At 35.7% G+C, this 23,451-nt stretch overlaps 1 protein-coding gene across 15 annotated transcripts in view; it reads left to right on the top strand.

The window, feature by feature from the left end:
* Positions 1 to 23,451, top strand: part of CCDC148 (coiled-coil domain containing 148) — an 83,557-nt gene that overhangs the window by 20,090 nt on the left and 40,016 nt on the right. For 11 of the 15 annotated variants that reach the window (XR_010884619.1, XR_010884620.1, XR_010884618.1 and 8 more), the window contains 8 exons: positions 841 to 962; positions 7,734 to 7,855; positions 8,717 to 8,799; positions 8,938 to 9,101; positions 9,371 to 9,466; positions 9,551 to 9,747; positions 17,461 to 17,599; positions 19,204 to 19,410. Coding sequence is in view for 11 of the 15 variants with exons in the window: in XM_067299464.1 (XP_067155565.1) it covers positions 841 to 962; positions 7,734 to 7,855; positions 8,717 to 8,799; positions 8,938 to 9,101; positions 9,371 to 9,466; positions 9,551 to 9,747; positions 17,461 to 17,599; positions 19,204 to 19,410 (1,130 nt within the window). In the remaining 4 variants the exon portion in view is untranslated. Of the gene's footprint in view, positions 1 to 840; positions 963 to 7,733; positions 7,856 to 8,716; positions 8,800 to 8,937; positions 9,102 to 9,370; positions 9,467 to 9,550; positions 9,748 to 17,460; positions 17,600 to 19,203; positions 19,411 to 23,451 lie in introns of those variants that run through there. The other 4 variants (XM_013945163.2, XM_013945161.2, XM_067299466.1 and 1 more) reach the window with 4 other exon arrangements.

Below are 23,451 nucleotides of genomic sequence, written 5' to 3'. Positions count from 1 at the left end.
TGTTTAGGAAATGTGGCAGTCCCTTGGTGAAACTTTTTAAAGATACAAGGGATACTTCATGGTTAAAGACTAGCATAGTTAAATCTTTATCGACTTCAAATGCTTTTTTCAGCAAAACTACTTAATTTGGGTTTTTTTGGACAACGGTCTTTCAACACTGTCGTAATCTTTCAAATACTGATGGTAGGAGTCCAGAAAGTGAACATTATAACCCATACTGTATGCAACAAAAACTAATTATGATTCTTGTTTTAAGGAAATGCATTGTTTTCCCCAGAGCTTACAGAAGTTCAGCAGAAAAGTTATGCTATTCTTATGGTTGGAGATTCGATCAGAAATGTAACTGCAATAACCTGTTTTCCACTGCAACTCGTTATGTTTACATGTAAACATAATATTTTTATAGCTTTTAGAAAAAAATGACTCCTACTGATCAGTCTGTAGATTGTAATAAATGTTGTAGTAGTTTTCCAATTTGTGAAATAGGAATGCATACATAGAAATGTATATACTTCTGTATTTGAATTTACTAAAATTCCAGAAAACCTAATTTAACCTGAATTTTCTTTCAGTTCACATTTAGCATTTGCAAACATAACTGTTTCCAGTGAACTACTCATAAATAAACAGATAGATAAAGTTTCTTCTATCATTTCTACCAGCTTACAGTTCTGTTTTGAATTCTTATTCACCAACTACAAATTTTATTGTCATAGAATCTTTTAAGGTTTAAAATACATTGATTCTAATTTCTATGTATAATGTTTTCTTTTTATGATTCATACTTTAAGTATTTCTCCAGAATTTGAAATGACTTTGTATGTTTTATGTGATAACTAGAAAGTCTAGTGGTTCCTGTGAAAAATGGTCTTTGCAGCCAGAGGTATAAACCTGTGGACTATAAACATCTATATGAACTTGCCACTGAAGAAAAAAAGGCATCTACTAAAATTCAATTAAAGGTATGTTGTTGTTTTTCTATTTCTAATGTGAATGATTTTTTTTAAGTACAATGGTCATATTTCTTTTCGCAGCCTCAGGGAATCTGAGAATGAGTAGGAATAACAACCTGCTGTAACAGTGTTCATGGGGGTGAAAGATAAGCGAGTTTATCACAGTTAGTGTTATTTTGACTTGGACACTCTAATGTCCAAGTGTGGAATTTCTTTGTCAGAGATGCAAAATGTGTTTGTAATCTGCTTCCCAAAAGGACAGGAAAAGTTTATAGCAGAGTGCATTGAGCCAATTTATCCAGACTTGTTACATAACCAAATTCAAGATACTGGGAGTATGAAGAACTTAGGGGAATGAATGAAAGGGGCTGATCCAGAAGGAAAGAAAGCCAAAAAATATAGATATGAAGTGAGGACTTCCAAAAGTCAAGCTGAGTTATGTCTTGAAAAGAAAATTAAAAAGGTTTTATAGCCATATCATGTAAAGGTAGGACTAGGCAGTTAGAAAGGGATAAATGGCTGTGGTATTTATTATTAATTTAATGAAAATATCATCTCTACTTTTATTAAGGATGGTGATTTATAATGTGTGGACAAAACAGTGTATCTAATAGAAATTAGTGTGAAAGAAGCAAAACTCAATGCTGTCAAACTGGAAAGAAGACTAAATACCAAATTTTCTCCATCCAGTAATGCAGTTTCACATAATATCTTCTGTAAATCTGACCTCAGAGACTTTTAATAAATGCAGGAAAGGAAACAAACAGTCTAGATAATGATAGACCCAAAGTCTTAACTCGGTGATGGACAAAGTAATTAGAATACAAAAGAGAAGATTCTGTAAAAGCAAGAAGGTAAATGAAAAGTGAGGACCAGTCTCTAAATATGGGTGAGAACTGGGTGAACACTGGTAGCTCTCCAGACTCATCGTTTTCATTAGGCATATGCCAAACCTACTGTGACAGAGTTTTAGCTTTGTAGAAGAAGGAACTAACATTAGAGAAAATACAAAGAAAGGGCTGGCAAGATTTAAGATATAGGCTAGACATGGCTCATTCTAGAATACTCTTTTGGTAATGTAATGATGAGGGTCATATAAAACACTGGATTATATTAAAAAAAAAAAAGGCTAAAAAAAACACAAAAGAAAACCTAAAGGATTAAAAAATGTTAAAGTATTTTGATTGCGATATTAACTTACTCACTGATGTTAATATAAATCTCCATAACAGATAAATGAAATCTGACAACTTGATACCAGAACTAACAGATAAACAACTCGGGGATCAGTAGCAATTTGTTTAGCTTTAAACTACCTCTAGGCAAGTGAAGGCTGGGTAGTTATGAAAGCTTGTGCAGAAAAAACAGTTACAAGAATACAAATTGTTTTTTGTTCTTTTCTGCCAAAAACCTAAAGGGACTTCAGAGCAAAATCGTATTTTGTTTCTTTCTTATTCCTTTCCTTCAAAAATTTCCCCTTTCATATCACTGCTTTGAAAAGAAACTTTATAAAAAAAAAAAATTATTCTTCCAAAAGTTTATTTTATTTTATTTATTTATTTTTTTTTGCATGGACAAGAACAAAAATGTACTTTTTCCACAATAGCAAGCAAGATCTTACTTTAAACACACAGGATGTAAGCCTGCTGATCAAGATGTCACTTCTTTGGGTCACGTTTAAAAGCAGAACTGCTTCATACAACGCTCTGTCATTGTCACCTGTTAGTTGCCTGTGTGTGGTTTATCTGGATTGCAGTTCACCCTTGCCAGTAATATAGGCAGCAGAGTTGGATTTGTCTTGGTCTATTAGCTTAGGTTCAGTGCTGCCTGAATGCAGCTGTTCTGCCTCCAGAGGCACACGTGTTTAAGAAACAGCTGAGCTTTCACGTGACATGACGACTAAACTGGAAGTGCTGTTGGACCTCGGCAGGTCCATGTGTGGAGCCATTCAAGTGCCTTCGCGGCACACTTCTGGCACTGGGAAAAAACCGTACTCGGCACTCTTCCCACTGCACCTGTGCTGGCTCCCGATACGCTGTTGCTTTGTAGGTTCCAGCAGGATTCACCAGCTGCTGTGTAACCCCATGCAAATAGCAGTTGGAATAGGTCTGTCCTGCGAGCTCCGAGACCTACAGAGCCGGGGAACGCGGAGTGGCTCTGGCAGCAGGCAGACCCGGTCGGGTAAAAACAGTCCTCAGCTTGAGGTAGCTGTTTGGAGATGATGTGCTTGGGTGTCTTTTATCTTGCGTCCCAGTGTGTCCTCTATGAATATGTATTTCCTGGGTTATATCAGTCTCTGTTACAAAGAACACTGAAGAACTGACTGTAATTTATTTTTATTTTTATTTTTGGTGCCAATTTGAGGGGGTGGTTCTCCTTGCTTCCAACATTACCTACAAATCAGTAGGGGAAGCTTGGAGTACTTCTGTGAACTAGCTCCTTAAATAGCAAACCCAGACGCATGAGAAGACTGTGGCTCACCTTAGTTCTCACCTAGCTGTACGTGAAATGTTTGTTTCTGCTTTTGTAACAGGCAGAAAATAACACTTCAATCTCTACATGTTTTCATCAGAAAAGAAGTTCTTAAAAACTTAAACTCATTATGAAAAGGTTTCTTCCATAAAGCCTATTATACACTATTAAGCCACAATGGAATTTAAATGTTGCAGTTATGTTTAATAGGATGGTTGAGAAATGGAAGTTATTACACTAGACTGCTTAAATACTTGTATATTGCAAATAGTTGCTGGAGACGGGAAGGTGGGTAGGAATAAACAGTTTTCCGTCTTAGATCTATGAGAATGTACAGATATAGTCTTTATATTTGTAGTCGTAAGAACTGCATTAAAAAAAAAAAAAGTACTGTCTCTGAAGGAGAGTATATGTCCAACTGTCAGCTGTCACCTTTAGGAAGAAACTACTTTTTAAGCATTTTTTTTTTTAATCTTGGGAATTAAGTGTGGATGCCTGAGAAGGCTCCAATCTCTCCTTCCAGAGCATGTGTTGCTGGCTCTTTCTTTTCCTTTTCAGTTGTTTGGAAATAGTATAAAATGTTGATTCAGACATGCTGCAGAGTCATAACTCCTTGTGAAAGTGGAACTACTTTTAGTATATAGCTGTTTCACTGATGAGTGTTACATGATTTAAAAAAAAAAGTGTTCACAAAAAGAAATAATTTTTGAAGAAATTGACACTGACACACATTCAGCTGAAATAGTTCCTTCAGGTTAGGACACAAAATAGAAGAGAAAAATTGATCAATTTGAAATAGATCATCTCATCCAGCAGTAGTGTTACTTGAATGCTTTTAGAAAACTGCAAATCCAGCGTAAGGATAACAGAAGGTTTTGTATGCTTAACGTGTGCTAACATGGCCGTTTATTGTCCCTCCAGTCCTTGCCCGTTCATCTGCGCAATTAGTCTTGCGGATGGCCTTTGGGATGACAGACAATGCTGAAGAGTTTAGAAACTATGCAGAAGGCATAGAATGCAAAGATTAAGTTCTTCCTGTGTAAATGAGACTGAGGGACCTGATCAGATGGTGTCTTTGGCTTGTACAAGATCTGATTCAGAATCTTTATTCAGACAGGATTGCAAAGAGTTTAAAGGGAAATTTGCTAAATAAACATGAGATTAAGGTAAAGTTCTACATTAAATAAATATAAATTCCTTTAAATTCCTGTCTAAAATGTATTCAGAAGTTCCTTGAACAGTAGTTATTAAACTAAATATATTGGTTAGTGACACAGTCATATATATTTTTTTTGTGCTATGTTCTGATGCTGTTTAGTAAATCTTAGTAAGTGGAATATATATGGTACCAATAAGCATACCTTATTAGTTCACAATATTATCTCAAGGCCTGGTAACAAAAAAGGGGTTTTCTCCTGCAGCTTCTCTTTTTATATTAAAAAAGAAAGGTGACACTGAATATACTTATAAAAATATAAAAAAGTACTTATTTTCTTTGTAGTATTACTTCCTTTAATTCATGCAGGTATCATTAATCAAAAGCTCTGGCAGATATTATTTCTTCGTTGATTGGCAGTACAAAATTCTGCTGGATTCATTCAAACTTTAAATTAATTTTTTATCCTCTGTCTTCTGGTATTTCACTTTTTTCAAGTCTTCTCCAACTGAGTAGGTAGTAAAACATGTATGCTGAAAGCTTCACAGTGAATAAAATGTATTCCCCCCTACTACATTTTTGTTGTTGATTCAGGTAATCCAAATTTTGAAGTGCTGGGTTACTCATCCATTGATGTGGAACCAAATAAACAGATGATAAATCAGTTGTTGACCATGTAAAGAAAAATACAGAGCATGTACAAAGAAGCTAATATTGGAGCAGTTATACTTAAATGTCATTTCTGTTGCTGTAAAATAATTTTAAGAGTATATGCACAATCTACTTCATCTTTTATTTCCTGTTAGTTTTAGAACTGATTTTAAGATGTATGGATTTTTTTTTTTAGATTGAAGAATATTAGTAAAGTAGGTTTGCTGTACTCTACTGAAAGCACAATGGTTTATTTTTGCTTTTTGAGTGCTGTGTTAGACAACTACATCCTAGTTGTAGTTTTTCTTTAAGTGACTGGCTTTAATTCTGGTTTTAGCTTTATTTATAAAATGGAATGGGAATTTAGAAGGCAATCAGGAATTAAAATGGGGTTTAAGATCTATTAATCTTTAACTCATAGCCTTTTGGTTCTGAGCTCCCAACATTTTTACTGATATGAAATGCTAACTTCATAGTTGCCTCTGTTTTTTCCTTCCCTCTCAGCCCAAGATAAAACTTATTTGGATTCCTAAAGATAAAGTGATATGAGGTCTAGGTGATTGTAGTTGACAATTCCTATCTTTGAATCCTACATGTAGAACAAGCAGGCCATAGTTGCCAACCAGGTGTTTCATTTGTCATGGTGCCCCTACCTGAAGGAAGTCATGACTGGGCTGGGTCCAAGCATGGTGGTAACAGATGCACTGGATGGATCTATCCTTTACCTGCTCTAAAGTTGTCTCCTTTTCTGCCCGTTGTATAGCAGAGGGGAAGCTGGGAAATCTGTATCTTCCCTTCCATCTGATGCAATGCAATACACTAGCCTTGCTGAAAGAAAACCTCTTCCCTCAAGAGTGAGTGACTGTGTTTGTGTTACGTTGGGACAGCTTTCCTTAGTAAGCCGCCTTATGGTCCAGACTTTGCAAAATGTTCCCACCTTAGTAAACGTTCACTAACGTGAGTGGTTTGTTCATTTTAGTTGGATTATATGGCTTGTTGGATGTATGAATGATGAGTTTATCCTTTGTGATAAAACTAATTTCCAACATAACTTTAGAAAACTAAAAAGGAGTTCTGTTTTTAAATACATATTCAACTCAGCTTCATTTAAAAGGTTATAATGTTTCTAATTTCAAAATTTGAAGTATTTTGTTTTAAAATAAGATTTAACTTTGTTGCTGTAATGATTAGAAGTGATTTGATTCTTGCTTATCTATGCATAAGTGCTGTTTAAAAAAAAAAAAAAAAAAAAAAGCTCTAAAACTTTTTCTCCTTTGAGAAGCCTACTGGCATCACTGGCCCAACAGGGGGAGGGAATGGAGAACAGGCTTTTTAGGGATTTTGCTGTCCTTGTGAATGCAGACTGAGCAATGTGTGGCTTTGCGCAGCTTTCACTGGGCAGGAAAGTTGGCCCAGCATTTTTAAAAAAGCTCATTATTTGAACTTGGATAAACTGGAAAACTAGCAGTTATGACTCAGAATGATGTTTCTTTCCTGGACTAGGCGTAGGGTGAGACCTTTATTCTTTTCTCACTGTTAATGAACTAGGACAAGAGTTTACAAATCTTTTTCCCCATCTTGCTACCATTCTGCAGTAGAATCATTAGATATCACTGTCATTACAGCTGCATGAAGGAGGGTCTGGGGAGAAGAAAAGGAGGATGAATTGTGGGAGCCTCTGGAACCTGAGAGGGGCTTTGCAACTAGAAGTTGGCTCGGACAGGGATGAGGTTGGGCGGTATGGAGGAAGGTGCTGGCTGGGCGGCAGAAAGGAGCAGGAGAGAAGCCTGTGTCATCTGAGGCTTTCTGAACTGCTGCTTTGCCCTGAGCTCTCACTGAGCGGCTGGGAGACCATCATGATGCCTTGAGGGTAAGGGAAAACTGACGTGGCGTAGGGGCTGTTGGCAGCCACGGACTGCCTGTTCCTTCTCCTTCTCTGCTGTTTGGTCAGAGGCATCTGGCTGCCTATTTCATGAGGGCCTTCCCTCTAGTTTGAGCAGTATCTTCATCTGTCTGAAGAACGTGTCTTCCTATTTTATCCAAAGTTGGAAGCAGTCTTTGTGAAGCCTTCAGGCAATTTCAGAGCCTCTTTAACTGAATAGATTTTGAAAAAGCACTCTTTCTCAGTAATCAATTTTTGAATTTCCTTTTCTCAAAAGATACATTTTTACTCTTTCAGTTTACTTATCTGTAAGAAAGTTTATTTTCTTCTCCTGCTTACCTGTCCCCTTCACCTCCTGGAGAATGGGGATGGGGAAGAAAAGGAGAAAAAGGGAAAGAAGAAAATGTTAAAATGCATTTTTCCCTTTTTCCTCCTATTTAATTGTAATTTGAAGTGGAATAATTTTTTTTCCATGAAAATTAGTTATGTTTGAACCCATCGTTCTCCATAAAGACATGCTTTTGCAAAGCATGTTTTTATGTTCGACGTTCTATAGTTAAAAGTTTCCATGTGAAGGAGATTTGTTAAAGCTATGGAAGAGATTTAAAATATTTAATAGTTTTTATTTTTCCTCCAGGTTAAAAAGATGAAACAAGTTTCAAAAATTAACAAAGAGCAAACACTGTTGAAACAGCATCACCAAGTGTGGTGGCAAGAGCATAAAAGACTGAGTGAGAATAGGTAAGAACTGAGGAATCTTAATTAGGCATTATTAAAGAAATACTTCAGTAGCCAAAGATTCTGGTGTGGTGCACTTGATTAAAAGGGACACATTCATTAGGAGGAGAACATTAAAATACCTGTACTGAATAAGAATTTCTGTGAAGAGCATGAGAGTTTGTGACCTACATCAAAAGGGGTCTGTAGACATGACGAACAGATAAAGGAGGGGAAGGAACAGGGTGGATGTTGTTCTGCAAGTATTTCTCCGTGATGGTCCTGTAGCTGTATAGCTGACCTAACAATATCTGAAAAATCTGTATTTGTGGGAGTATCAGCAGTTTTTGGATGCTTTTAAATTCCTTCGAAGTGTTGTAATCTGTCTCCAGGTATGCATATTTAGTTCATAGTTATAAGAAGGAAAGTTAATAGTGTTCATGTCTGAGGATCACTGCTAAAGGTGAATGAACTGTCATTTATTTGTGCTGCAGAAGCTGTTTTCTTTTGAATGATGTATTCGCATATTTTATTTCAGAATTTTCTGAAAACAATACTTTTGGTGGTCTGCTGCAGTTAATTTTTCAGAAATACTTATGTGATTTGCTGCCCAAACCACAGATAACTTGTATTGTTGCTGTCTTATATCTACTAACTTTGCATATCCTATGTACAGCAGGTCAATGAGAGCATGTTTTGCTCAAAGGAGAGTAGCTTCCATATGATCTTCATGTCCAGCTCCTGCACTTCATACCTTCCCATGCAGAGAATCACCCCTTTTACTTAGTATCTTCATTTTGATTGGATATTAGAGGCTTATAATCCTTGAGAACTTAATGAATAAGAAATGATAGCTTTTATAAAACCCACTTTAATACCTTTCAGACAAAAAGCGGAAGCAGAAATACAGACTTTTCTTGATGAAGGAAGCCATAAGTATGACTTCTTTTTGGATATGTGGAACTTGGGTAAGAGTTTTCAATTTATTTCATGATTATTTTTAGTGAGTTTTTAAATACCTGTCTTGACAGCTCTGAATTTTAAAAGTACAATGCCATGTAATATCTTGTGTGTTTGAGAAAGCTTTATGTTTCATTTGGATATAGCACATAAATTATCAGAGGAGCGGGATGCATACCACACAAATACTGTAGTTCCTATCTGGCAACTAAGAGAGAATCTGAAATTCAGGCTGTCTGAAATGCAACATTACCCCTCAGAAGAATCTTGTCTGAAATATAAGTTCAATCCAGTTGAGGTGTTACAGCAGGTTGGTATTTTGACTTTGCTTTTACAATTTATTATCACTTTATTGTTAGCATTTTCATTTATTTTTATGTAGTCTTTTTTTTTTTTTTGAAAATATAATCCACAGTCAGAGTATCCAGTAACCTCTGTACTTGCAGCAGTGCAAATCTGCTTCACTAAAATCAGTAAATGTACAGCAGTGTGAAACTGGAAATCAGGCTCTTTGTAAATATGAGCTTTCATATTATAACAGTGTAAAAAAAAATGACAGTTGCCTATTTCATGAAATAGATAGACTTTGTGAAGAAACAACAGAAAGCAATTTGGGAATTCCTTAACCTTGAAAGTCTGGCTTTGGAAGAAGAGCTTGAAGACTCTAAAACAAAAGTAAGATTTGGAGAAGCCTTGCTTTTCCTAATTAGTTTAATTAGCGATTTTTTCAAAGAAAAAATATAATAGTCTGCTGAGTAGCATTTTTTATTACAGGCATTAGCACAATCTTCTGAAGAGAAAAATGGACTTTTCCATAAAGTTCCTTCAGCACTACTGTCTTTGGAATGCCCCTGTCCTGGTTTGAAGGCCTTGGTTATTGATGAATACCGTAAGCTTGCAAGTGAATACTGGTCTAAGCTTCAGGAGATTGATCAACAGTTAAATGTCATATATAGGTAATGACATCTGTTTCTGTTTTTCTTCTACTAGGCATAAAATAAAGAACCATAATGTGCTCTGCAATCTATAGGTCCTGCAGTTGTCTTTACCATGAGAGTTAGTTCTTTCATTCGGTGCTGAAAATAGTTGACTTGCTGCCGAGGTCTGTGGGATTAAATAGTCAGTAACTGTTTGCATAGCTGATAGAAATGAGACAGTCCTTTCAAAAGAACTCATCTGAAATAATAAGCAAAATGTTTTGTGGATTAAAGAACTGACAATGTAGTGTGCAGCAAATGCCCACATTGCATGCTTTTATATAGATAGAAATGACTCTGTATGGTGATTATACTGTCAAGTACATTTATGTCAAAAAAGTACAGTCTTTCTGAGAGAAATCTAGAACGTATGTTGCTATAAAGCAGATAAACAGTTTCAATCCTTTCAAGAATTTTGGATTGTTGCAGTAATTCTCATCACAAAGAAGTGTTAAAATATACTTAGCCCTGATTTAGAATAGTTTAAAGCAGGAGTAGTTTTTCTGTAAATGAAAAGGTTTGTAAAAAGAACATACATTTCTACATCGTTATGAATATTTAATATGCTAATAGGATAAAATTTAGTTTTCCTGTTCAGACTAACTTGACTCCAGGAGAGCATATAGAGTTGGAGTTATTGGGCTAGCCTTGACTTGTTTTTACCCTCTACTGATATTCCTCTGGTTTAGAATGATGTCAAGTTCTGGGAAGGATGAGAATGGGAAGGTCATTGGAGTTACTTGAAGCCTGGGCAGAAAAAACTGGGAAGAGCAGGAAAGGCCATAAGTTTCTTTGGTAAAATGATCACAGACTGTTTTTAAACCTTCCCTTTTTACTACATACACCTGCAGTACAGCACTTAAATCTGCCACCACTGCTGCTGAATTAGTCTGGGGGTGCTAAAACAGGAACAAGATCTTGGATCCCCTTGAAAGCGATGATATAATTGACGTAGCTTTTGTATAAACTGTCCAGATATTCTGTAGGTTCTTCTCTTTCCATGTTATCTAAACCCTGTATTTTATTGCTATAACGTCCTAGCTATTATAACATGATGCTTAAAAACTGTTCTGATCTTTCCCACTTTTATATAACTTGTTAAATGGGAAGCAGCAAATCTATAGCGTTTCCTCTGCTGATATCTCTGATCTTTTGTTATAGATGCTTTTATGGAGGAAGCTTTAACAACCTCTATGAGAAAATCTGTGATGAATATTAAATCATTTGATACCTACAAAGTCTTCCTAGTGGTTTTAATTAAAATGCTTATGATCAATACAATCTGGGGGGGAACTATGTAAATATAAATCTTTTGATGCACAAAATGTATATACTGCTGAATAATTAAGTCAATGGAGACAATACAGTCAATAAAAGTAGTTGAAAAATCTATTTTCAAGCTATTTTTATTGGTTATATGCTACATATATGCTAAGTCTGAATTTTGGTGTCAAGCTAGCTGTTTTGCAGTGATAGTTCAGTCACTTTGAAACTTAAAGATAAAATACCGTATTTGTAAGGGAAAGAAATTCAGTTGTAGGTATGAAAACTTGTGTGGTTGTACTTTGAAGGAATTAAATTATTGTATCTACATGGGGAAGAGAAAGGAATCTAGCTGGAAGAAAAGCTGATAGAAGTGGCAGTGGATTTGGATCAGGGTATGCCAGTATTGTTAACCGGGAATGACTGAAATCATAAATGAACCATCAGCAATTGTCTTAAGCATTGTATTTAAAGATAAATCTTAAGCTCTTTTCTGTTTGCCTTCTGGTTTCCAAGTCTTTAGTGTTTTCCTCTTTTATGTTTTCATGATTTTATCCTCAACAATAATGTTAAAAATATATTTTCAATAAAAAGCAAGATTCTTGTAGAATTGCTTGCTTCCAAGATCTGGCATTTATAAAATACACAGTGCTTCTTTTTATCATTCTTATGTTTATATTGTATAATCTTCAGAAAAATATTTTTAGTTTGAAAAAAGATAGTCTCGTGATTTAAATATTCTATAATTCATTGAGCTAACTGATCCAACTAACACAGATAATACTGTCAAAAGTTGTGGCATAGATTTTATTTGTACCCACTGTACTTTATTAATAGAGCCTTAATGAAATATTTGCATTTATCTTCATTGCTATTTACCTGACTCTAGCAAACTTTCCTTTACAGTACATTTTTACTCTTCTTCTTGTAATTTGAGAAGTTCCCCAGTAGAACAATATGACTATATAATTTAATTACTTTTTTCTTAAATATGTGAGGATTGTTTCTGTGTCAGTATTTCTCTCTCATCATATGCATGGAAGTATAGTAAAGAGACCTTAATTTAATATTAGTCATCTGGTGTTACACATTTCATTGTTTTTGATTGTCTGAACAGTTAAACAGAAAATTTGGAAAATATGTGTACAATTTCCAAAGATGGAAAAACAGGATAAGGTAATATTTTGATCTGATGTATTCTCTGTGTATTTTTCAGTCTTGTTAAAATGTACACTTGATTCTTTATTGCATTTATAAATTGAAGAATAATTGTCAAGCATTATATAGGGTTATAATGTTTTATCAATTGGAATTAACTCCTTTCTGCTACTGAAACATACGTTTTTGTTTTTAGGAAATATCTAAGTCCTAAATTATTCCACAAATTGCAGAGATGGAATTGGTGTGTTATAGGTGGTAACTCTCTAAGCGCTATTTTATTTTTGCCATAATTTCTAAGGATTTCTGAATGATTTAAATAACTGAAAGATAAATTGAGCATTAAATAATCAGCACTGTATCTTCTGCAATGTCCTTTCAAATGAATGGGATACTAGGACTAAGTCAAATAAATCTAGTTCCTCTTTTCAGGCCCATTAACAGGCTGTTTCTGGTACAGCAATCAGAAGTGACGTAACTGATAGTCAGGGAAGTTAACATCTCACTCGGTGTTGTTGCAGTCTGTCTGCAGACTCAACAAGACAGCAGTGCCTCAAGTTTACATTGCCCCAGCTATTACAAGGGGTATCTGGGGATTATAGGGTGGAGAAGGTAGTTTCCCTTGTGAGTTGTTTATATTCTTTAGAATGTGTAAAGCCAGGGATTAGCTCTGGGTAAATCTGTTCCAAAGGAACCAGCTGTCTCAGGGTTGTTGGATGTAAGACAATTGCCATGTTTCAGTTCTGAAACCAAGTTAAGACTGTAGACTTTTCTAGTAGTGGGGTGATAGGTAGGGATAGGAAAAGCAAACAGTACATTTAAAATATGGGTCATGTGTTCAGCCTTGTAAGAGTTTGTCAATATCCTGGCACTGAAGAAGCATGATATTGGCTTAAATATTAGTGTAGAATGCGTTTGGCACTTTTCAGACTCTTTTTAGATGAGATCTTTTCTGGACTTTTACAAAAGTTTAAGCAAAGTGACATCTTGCGTATAATCAGGTAGGATATTCTGAAATTCCTCATGCATGTAGTGGTTATGAACACACTGGGCTGGATCACACTTGCTTTGGCTATTTGTTTGTCTTGGCACAGCTGACAAACCAAGGCATTGGCAGTCAGTGTGTCCATACTGACTACTTGCAATAAACTACTTACAGCTTTAGCTTAGAGCTCCCCAGAGTCTCTTCCACAACCCTTAATTTCTCCATCATGTTCCCAAGTAGTAGTATAGCAATTCTTCCCTAGGTAGCCATTAGAACAGTACACAAATCAAGGGGATCTTGGGAGATACGTGACAGCTCAAGCAGAGATAGATGCAGAAACTGGCAGACCTGCCCTTGTATTCGGTAAGCAGGAGAGATCATCAGACGGGGGCCTTCTGTCCACAGAATCTATGGTTTTCCTTTGCCTCATGTTATGAGCTGGTGATATATTTTCTGACTGAGATATATTTTTATGAATGAACTTGCCTGGAGTACTAATATTAATATACAGCTGTGAGATTTCATGTTATTATTTATAAGGTATCTGTGCAGTTCTTTGTACTGCATGGCTGGAAAGGCCATGCATGAATCTCGTACGCAAAATTGGGTACCCTGTGTCTTCCCTCCCCCCCCCCCCCCAACAGTTGTGTTCTTTCCTGTCTGGATTCCTATCTTCCAATGTCTTTTATTGGCCACTGAGGATGAAATAAGAATCTGAAGGACCGTACCTTAATGTTATACTGTCTTGGCCATATTAAAACTCCTGTGCCATTTCATTTCAAGAGAAACAGAATCCCTCAAGAAAAGACCTTACTTTTCATGTAGACAGAAGATTCATATTTGGCCCCAAACCTGTGTGTTCAGAAATCTGAGGCAGATAGTTTCAAGAGTTGTGATTCTTTTTTTGTAAAAATCTCATCACTGTCACTAAAATAACTTTTTCAAACTGCACAGAACTGAAGCATATCAGGACTCATAGAAGAGGATTACTGGTTTCCTTCAGATATTGTAAGAGGTAGTTCAGAATCCAACACGTAAACTAGTAAACACTTCCTTGGGATGGCTGGTGATCCCCCTGAGTAGATACTAGTAGAGTTCTATGTTTCTCCTTTCAAAAAACTTTGAGCAGAAAGACAACAAGAATACTAGGTGTTATCATAAGAAAAAAATTAGTTTTGTACTCAGTTTAGCATCAGTAGGAGCACTGCAGTGAAAGAGATTTAAATCATAAGAAAGAATAAAATGTAAGTAAAATGTACCCAAAAGATTTAATTTGTTCATTAAAGTTATTCTTCAGAATACTTCAGAATATCAAATTGACACATGCATTCTAAAATTAATAATTGAACAGATTTCATAGAAAAGCTCCCTCTAGAGAAAAGGGGTGACTTCAGAACACTAATTTCTGAGGATCAGTTGCAAGACCTCTCTTAATGGCAGTAAGTATTGCAGGCGTAGCACACCTTCCCAATACCACTTCTGCGTCAAAGCTCAGGAGCTCCTGGCTTTGGAGAACTGAGTTCAAGATCTACAGTTTGAAAGTTGTTATGCTGCAACCATTCCCTCTTTGAAGGATTCCTTAGCTCCGTTTTACTCCCTTGGACATTATTCCTTTTTTATTTTTAGTATATGAAAAAAAAACCCTCAGCTCAGACATCTATATTCATAGTCTTTCCTAAGAAATTTAAGCAATTGCCTATAAAGAAACACTTTCATTGCCTGAGAATGTCTGCTTTTGCTAATGTAATTTCAGATTTTATGTTGTCTCCAACATTTGCTTGGTAGTTGTCAGTAGCTGCAAATAAACTTTTTACAGGAGTTAGATCTTTCTCTCCCCCCCATTTGGAAACCACTTCCATTTCTTTTCATGATGGCTGGGATTTAATAGCAAGCAGCTGGGTCCTGGAAATGGAAATGGTTTTTCAGATATGCCACACAGTTTCATATTATTCCTACTTCCCACTCACTTATCTTTCTCTTCTTATAAACTGTCTCACATAAGGTTGTTGAGGGACAGCTAGCTCCATCCACTATTTTATTAATATCAACATATTAATCAGTCTCCCAGTCAGGATTGTTACTTTAGTATTCATAGTCCTAAATCTGTCTCTGCACAAGTGATGTGGAGCTTTTCCTTATGAGCTTGTGCTGCTGTACTCGAATACCTCCTCCCAGAGGAAGCATCTGAAGTCTTGCAGACACAGGGAAGTCGGTGGGCAGTCAGCTAGGGTATGAATTTGTGTCGCCGTATATACCCCACCAGCTGCCTGTGAGAACGCTAAATATGAGTTAGCTTGTTCCGTTTAGATGGCGTTCTTTCTGTAAGAAATTAGGCTGCTGTTGAATTCTGTTTCTTACTGGCTACACCTTGCGACTTACTCCAAAGCTATGCAGGCTGCAAACCTTTTTCTTGTGATGAAAATCAAAGATATAAGTATCGGTGTATCCTGTTTGTATTCTGATTTGATACTGCTACTTGTAGACATTTTGGTTTTTTTAGTTAAATTTCTATGCATCACTTCCATTTTACTCTGCTCAACAGAGGGCCAGCAAAGAGTTAGTGCTTTATATTTTCCCCATAAAAACCCTTTCCTTAATGGAATCTCTGTATACAATGCAAACACTACTGCAGAGCTCTCTCTTTGAGATGTTTATAGCACTAATGGCTTTAATAATGTTATTAGTTTATTGAAGGAAGTAGGATGTGATTTCTTCTTACCTGGCCATCTTCACTGTGCTATCTGCATCAAGCCAAGACAAACTTTAAATGTTTACTCAAAGAAAAACAAAATACTGTTCCGGAAAAGAAACAAGGTATTCACAAACCATTAAGGAATATGACTTTCATATTTCTGCTTAATTTGGTTATCATTATGTTGCTACCATGCTCATTGTGGAATAACGATTCTGTGCTGAACATTTTTGTTATAGTAAGCTAAAGAATCATTTTCTTTTCATGAAAGAGGTTTAAGTATTTGGGTGGGGGGGAGGGAGAAGAACCTTTGATCGCTAACTGTATCTGCAAAGGTGGGAGAAAGTTAAATCCCTCTGTTCTACCTGATCATTTCTAAAACCACAGAAGTAAAACTAAAGGCTGTTAGTCTGCTTTAAAAAAAAACATGTAAAATGAATACCTTAGGTGAAGTTAAGCTAAGAAAAGTGGACCTCAGTCCAACTTCATGCCAACTTGTAACAGCAGAACATGCCAGTAGAAAAAAAGGTGACGTACACGTTATCAGGAGAGTGGGCACCCTTGTCTGACAGTATGTTACTTGGAAAACTGGTTGTTAAAATGGAATATTGTGTCTTTGTGTTCTTGAGATATGTCTGTAGGTGAAGCTTTCAGTTTCTTACAATTAACAGGTCTAGGGATATTTTCTTTCTCCCTCCTTCAGTGTTCCAGAATATTGTACAATGTTGATTATATATTGTTTCTACTGTCCAAAATTTTTTGAAGAGAAGTTATATTAAACTGAATTATTATTTTTTTAAATGCTTGTATTCACTGTTTGCTCTTTAGAAATAATAATGCTACACAATCTAGTTTAATATTAATTATATATAAACATCTCACATAAAAGCAATTTGGTCCTCTATTTTAAAATATCTGATATTTCTACCTACACAAGGATAAAGTGGTCCTAACATCTTCCTGAGTACAAGGCTATTAAATACCAAGACACTACTAGTGACTAAGGAAGTCCAAGAGTTGCAGACAGGTGGAGGCAGGAATTTGGTGGTGGTGGAGGTGGTGGGGTTTAGATTCATATGATTATCTTCTTTTAATTTTCTCAAGGCTTTTAGCCACTTTTAAAAACAGGTCACTCGGCTCAGTAGACCTTTTGTTCTGACTCAATATTGCTTCTCTTACATTAATGCTGACAATAAAAACTTGGCATTAATCCCTACAAGGTAAGGTTCAGATTGAGGATAAAACCTAATATCCAATCCTGTGTTACTCTGCTTAGTCTTATGTTACATCTTGCTATTCTAATGTTCTGAAATACATGAATGTATACTGATTATTACACCTCCTATTTTAAAAGTTGTAAATCTTATGCTTTGGTGATACTGTTTTGGCTCTTGGAAGTTTGTTTTTAAACTAACCCATTTAGCCACATGCCAATATGAGATCATTTTACTGATGCTCACATATAGGTTCTGATCTCTTTCCTTGTCATCAAGCCCACTTAAAGATTAGGCCTTTAAAAAAAAAAAAAAATTGGATCCAACCTCCTTTTTAAATTTTAAATTATATTGGGGCTGATTGTTTTGAATTTCTGTAGGAACATTAACTGGAAAGAAGATGATCAGTGGGTTTATCAGACTGTTATCAATCAGTATCCAAGTGATCTTCTGAGAAGAAGGACTTTGTACCTCGATGTGTTGCAGAGATATCTTCCTCACAAATCTAGGCATGATCTGGTCAGTGGTCTTTTAAATACTAGATCAATTATATAAATTCTTCTATATAGTGTATAGTGAGCATTTGTATTAAAGAATTGTTTATCAAAGTGTTTTACAGTAAAATTTCTGAATTCTAAAAGAAATTTTATTTTGTGCAAGGAAGAATGGATGTCTCTGTCTTTAAAATGCCTCATCTTGAAAATCTATTACTTCTTCAAAATAAGCACTGTGGAAATTTTATAGTTCTGTCTACCCTTACAGCCAGATTCACTAAATTACTTTGCTAGTATTGCTTTTGCTGTAAGGGTTTATAGTTATGTCACGCTCTTCTGGTTCTCTGGTTATTATTTTTATGAGGAAGTACAATATTGTTGCACTGTCTAGAGCTAGTTATTTTAATTGGTCTATGGCACATGTACATGAGGAAGGATGGAAAGTTATCTCCTTCTATCAAGAATTATTTTTATTTGCATAATGCCTTTCAAATTGATTGCTGATTCCTTTTATACTCCGTAGTGAAAATGCACAAAGCAGTTAATAGAGAATCCTAGTTCAAGGCCAGATCACTTCAGGGTATTGTAGAGAAAGTCAGAGTCTTTTTCTCTCTCCATGTATTTTAGAGCACTACTTCCTTATGTTAGAATAGTGCATAGTGCAAAGGACTGATAGTGATGATTATGCGTAGTTTCACCAAAAGGAAAGTTCTTGTGGATTTCAGAACATCAGCATGTGAGAACTGGGCTAAACAATCATGTGCTTTGCATAATGTATGTGTATTTAAAAAATACAGCCATTATTAATTGGCCTCCATAATTCTTTGAAGCTTTGTTAAAATTTAAAAATCCTAAATTTTGAATCATAATTCTGCTTTGAATTGATACATCTTAGTATATGTATTAGCATGACAAATACAGAAATGTTGAAACAGTACTAGGGATCTGTTCTTAAAATATTTACATTGTATTAGCATAACTAAACTTTAATCCTTTTATTTCTCCTTCCCTCTGAAGAATACAGTATCATTGGACAAGTGCTGAGCACTTGATCTAGTAGCGGATCACTAGAGAGATCTATTTTTAGAAGAGGAAAGAAAAAAGTAAAGAAATTAGGAAAGAAAAAATAAAGCTTATTCTCATCTGTGCTGTATTTGTACAACTCTTAAGTGGAGCTCTGTTTCTGTAAAGATCATAATTAGCTATGAAGAACCTCATCTTGCAAAAAGTGCTCAGTATCTCCAAAAATGTACTGGAAGTACCTAACTTGCATATTTATATTTCTATGATTTAGGGTAAGAAGGGACCATTGCATTTCATTCAGTTATTCATATTCCAGAACTGTAGTTCAGAAAAGAACGTGGGGATCTCGGGACGCTGAAGTGCTATGTGATACAGGCAGAGAGCAGGAAAAGGCTGGGGTGCTACCACCGCCTATCAACATTGGGAGGCTGCAGTGTACTTAACACCTGACAGAATATTTCTGGGCCCTAACCTGTGGATTCCATAGGAATATTGTTGTAATAATAAGTAAAACAATGCTGTTTAAGGTTTGCAAAAATATCTAGAATTATTTTGTTTTATTAATGCATAGTTTTAAAACATTTCTGAAATGTTTTACTTTTTTAGGTTGTTCATGAGAAAGCTTGGGATCGTTACCATTTCACTAAGAATCAACGCAAACTTTTGATATTAAATTGGGCTCAGGCTAGGAAAGCCTTTTTATTTAAGGCAGTGACAGCTGTTGCTGAAGCCTCTGCTGCTCATGAGACAGAACTAGCGTTGGCTAATACCAGACAAAAGCAACAGGAGCTCTGTGATGATCTGAAAGCAAAGGTAGGTTCAATTATAAGTTCACCACATACAAATCTGTTCTTTACTGGCAAATTCAAAATGAATGTAAGCAAAAAACTTAAAAGTTACAATGTTTAGGAAAAGAAAAGCTAACTGAAGGCAGTTGTCACAGTCCTGTTTTTACTAACCTAATTTAATTGTTTTGGGCAGTTACAAGAAAACCAGCTACAATATGTTGGCAGAGTTTAGAATGTTTTGTGAAGCCTGACCTGCAAATGGTTTTGACGATGTTCTGTTTCATCACCAATAGGCATCCTTGTTTCATACTAATTTTTCCATCTCTTCAACTCAGTTTGTCTTTTTTTGATTAAGACTTTGGTTCTATACTACCTAGCACATTTTTGGCCTTAATATGAGTGTCATGCCATGTGTATAATCTCTGTAAAAACTGTGATCGCATTTATTTTCATGGATTTTGAGCATCATCTAAGAGTCTGAACTGGGATTTCAGTATTAGAAGCACAAGAATTGTTCTGCGGTTTACAATATGAGAGAGTGTAACTTAGCTATCAGGATTAGCGGTCTGGCACCAGATCCTTTGGGTTCTTGTTTAACCTTGGCAAATCATGTAATGTTTTTGTGCTTTGGTTTCTTCCTGAACAAAATGGGATTGTTACCTATATCACGTGAGGTTTACTTCATAAATGCTTTTAATATTAGAATGCTCAAGAGTGGCAGCTTGAGAAACCTATTCCGTTCATCATCACTATCACCAGCTTTTTACATTAATATTAGTCTGTTTTCAGAGAAATAATCAGAGAATATCTGTCTTTTTATTTTTAAGAATGCATGCTTTCTAAGACCTGAAAAAAATTGATCCCATAACTTGTTTGGCTTTGTTATGGAGGTTTCACAAATATTCTGAAAGGTGCTTTACTGTGTTAACATGGGTGGAAAAGGGGAAAATCACTCTTCTGAGCATGAAAAATTTGTTTGAACTGCTTTCTGTGATTTTCCACTTGCACAGAAATTAACATATGAAAGCATACGTAGAGTATTATTCTCACTTTACTAGTATTTTCTTTGTTGGACACTTGCCTTTCAGTGAAATATAAGAAAGTTGATTTTGGTTTTATACAAATGGATATTATTAAAAGACAGTACCAAGGCAGACTCCCACTTTGGGCTATATTCTTCAAAATAATTACTTTGGATTACAGAATTGTGAATGAAATTAGAATGTGGCCTTCTGCACAAAACATCCTTGTCTAGATCTTTAACCTGATGTACTTAATGTCTCAGATCCTCTTCTTCCTCCCTGCAGAAGCTCAGTGAGTTTTATTAGGATGTCAGTTACCCTTCTCTTAATGGATTGGCCCTGGATTGAGATCTGGCTTTGAATGAAGCACTCTCCAGGAGACGTATGTCAGAACAACTACAGTGAATTTCTAAGGACTTTTAGGGTACTGTCTGAGTACTCTTCTTTCTGCATCTTTCATGGGCCCCGCAGACATATAAGATGATGCTGTGTATACTGACTGTGTGTCAGTGAAGAGGTTCCTGTGCCTAGCCATGTCTGGAAAACTTCCTATCTTTGTAACATCACTCTGGTAGCATAAAATTGATCTTTATGTAGCAGGGGCTTGAATGCAATGTTTAGCCTGCCAGAGTTTTGTGTACTTATACCTTATACATTTTTGGGGGATTTCCAGTCCTTCGGATTTTTATCCTTTCCGGAGTGCTGCATCTAGGGTAAAATACTAAAGTAAACCTATACTCTGATTAGTATTTTTCATATTGATGCTAGTTGTGGCCTGTAGTGATAATACATAAAGTGCTGTCTCCTGTTTCTGGAGTCTTCTGTCATTGGAAGGTTTGAACCTAAACGCTTCCGAGTTGGAAACTGTCTGGGCTTGACTGAGTGGGGAGTACTCCAGAGAGGTTTTCCAGTACTTGCTTTGTTTCCAGGGATCCAGAAACTACAGATTAACTCCTGCAGCAGACTTCCCTGGAGCCAAGTGATGTAAGGAAGGATTCTGTAGAGTCGTTTTTCTCTGGTTTCAGGTCTCCCTTTTTTGGATTTGCTATGTGTCTCTTACCTGCACTAGCAGAGCTGGAAGGGCTGTTTATTCCAGAATTGTGAACTTTAGGAGCTGGTCTTTTTTCCCCCCCCCCCCCCCCCCTTAAAGTAACAAGAAAGTGTTGGAGCTGTTATGTTGGCTTTCATGTTGCTTAAAGTTCTTGCTAATCCATTGAACACTGTGTGAAAGTTTATATTCTGACCTCCTGTTTCCAGTAACTTGGAACTTTTTGTAACTTAAACCTATTAGGCCCACACTCTTCAAGGGTTGCTTTCAGTCAAAGGTGACTTTGTTAAAATGTTGAAAGTTTGATCAAAAATAATTCATCTATTTCCCCAGTAAAGAGAAATGAAAAAGAAATATCTCTTTCATTAAAGGAAGAAATCATTGTGACCTTACTTTGAACAGCTCTACAGCTGAAAGGGCTAGAGGATGAAAGTTGAAATTTGGCAAGGAACTAGCTGTTTTTCAGCAGAAATGGTTCTGAATGTATCCATATTTTTTGTTTGGATTTGACAGGTAAATGTATTTGAAAACTCGTACTTTACACAGTTGTAGTTCTTCTGAAGTGTGTTACAAAAGAATGTCATGCTGTTGTAAGTAGCTGTCAGCAACTAACAGCTACAAAAGTAACTCTTGGTCTATTGAATTAATTTTAAACTGATTTAAAAACCCATCCTCAAATATTATGAGGCTCTATAGATGAGGTAAAAAGTAGACCCGTCTCAGTGATGAAATGAGTATAGAGCTGGAAACCAGAAAATAGGGTTGTGCTCCCACTTTTTGTTTTTTGCCATTGATTGACTTAATTCTTTGCATTTCAGTAAGCTTATTTTAAGGAAATCTTATTTGTATGACTCCTCAAGGGGAAACCTAACTACAATAATGGCTTGTTTGTGCAGTAAACTCTAAGTATGCCCTGTGAAGAGCATACATCCTGAATGTAAGAGATATAAATCTTCTTAATTACACTAGCCGGTCTCAGAGAAAGTCATAGCACTTATATACCTGTTTACAGCATCTGTAAAATGAAGTTACGACACATGCTTGCTGTAAGATCTACATTTTGAAATGGTTCTAGAAATGCAAAGGTCTATTGAAATGCAGTAGATCTAAATTAGATCTATTTTGTAGACAGAATATTTGGAAATACATGAAAATTGTAATGGTTTGTTTAAGCAGCTGTCAGTGATGAAGACTGGGAGAAGTCTAGGCTCTGAACATGACATCTCATCCAACTTCTCAGTCAATAAACCATTTAGCCTGTTTAACATATTCTGTTTGTAGATTTCCAGGCTTCTTGGAGTTTGTGGGGGGTTTTCAAAAAGGTTTTTCTTTCTCTGGATGTGAAAATCTTTCTTCCTAATTGTACTACAGATTTAGCAGCACAAAAGAGAAAGAAATGTAATTTTAATATGTGACAGGCTATGTAAAGTATTTTTTTATTACAGTAAATAATAATCACTAATACCACCTAACTTTTACATAGCTCTTTTCATCTGTCAACTTGAAACCATTTTTACAAAGGATTCTAATATTTTTATTTTCACCTTTACAGCTGGTAAAAGCAGTGTAAAAGCTGGGGCTAGAATCGTATCCCTTCAGTCTGATTCTTTACACCCTGGAAATACTTCTGTACATCTTTTACCTTACCATCACAAAATGTTTTACTCCATCAGGGTAAAATCTGAATCTTGCAAATGGAGAAAATGAGACATAGAAATGCTAATCTCCATTTTGTAAATGTGGCAAATAAGATAACAAAGTGCTAAGTGATTTGGACTTGGATATCTGGTAAGCTTCTAGTACAGCAAGGAATAAAACAAGGAACTCTGGAATTCCAGCTCTGTGGTCATTCACACAAACATGTTTGTCCTCTTAAGAAAACTATGCAAGAGTCATACATCTCTGAAAAAGTTCTTGATAAGTAAAAGTTAGTGGAAATGTGAGTACAGAAATTTATTATGTGTAAGAAACCAAGCATATTTAAAGTGGAAATATG

Source organism: Apteryx mantelli, chromosome 6 (assembly GCF_036417845.1).
Source record: "Apteryx mantelli isolate bAptMan1 chromosome 6, bAptMan1.hap1, whole genome shotgun sequence".
Lineage (NCBI taxonomy): Eukaryota > Metazoa > Chordata > Aves > Apterygiformes > Apterygidae > Apteryx > Apteryx mantelli.
The sequence above is the reverse complement of the archived record's forward strand: the minus strand, read 5'-3'. Positions and strand labels throughout refer to the sequence as shown.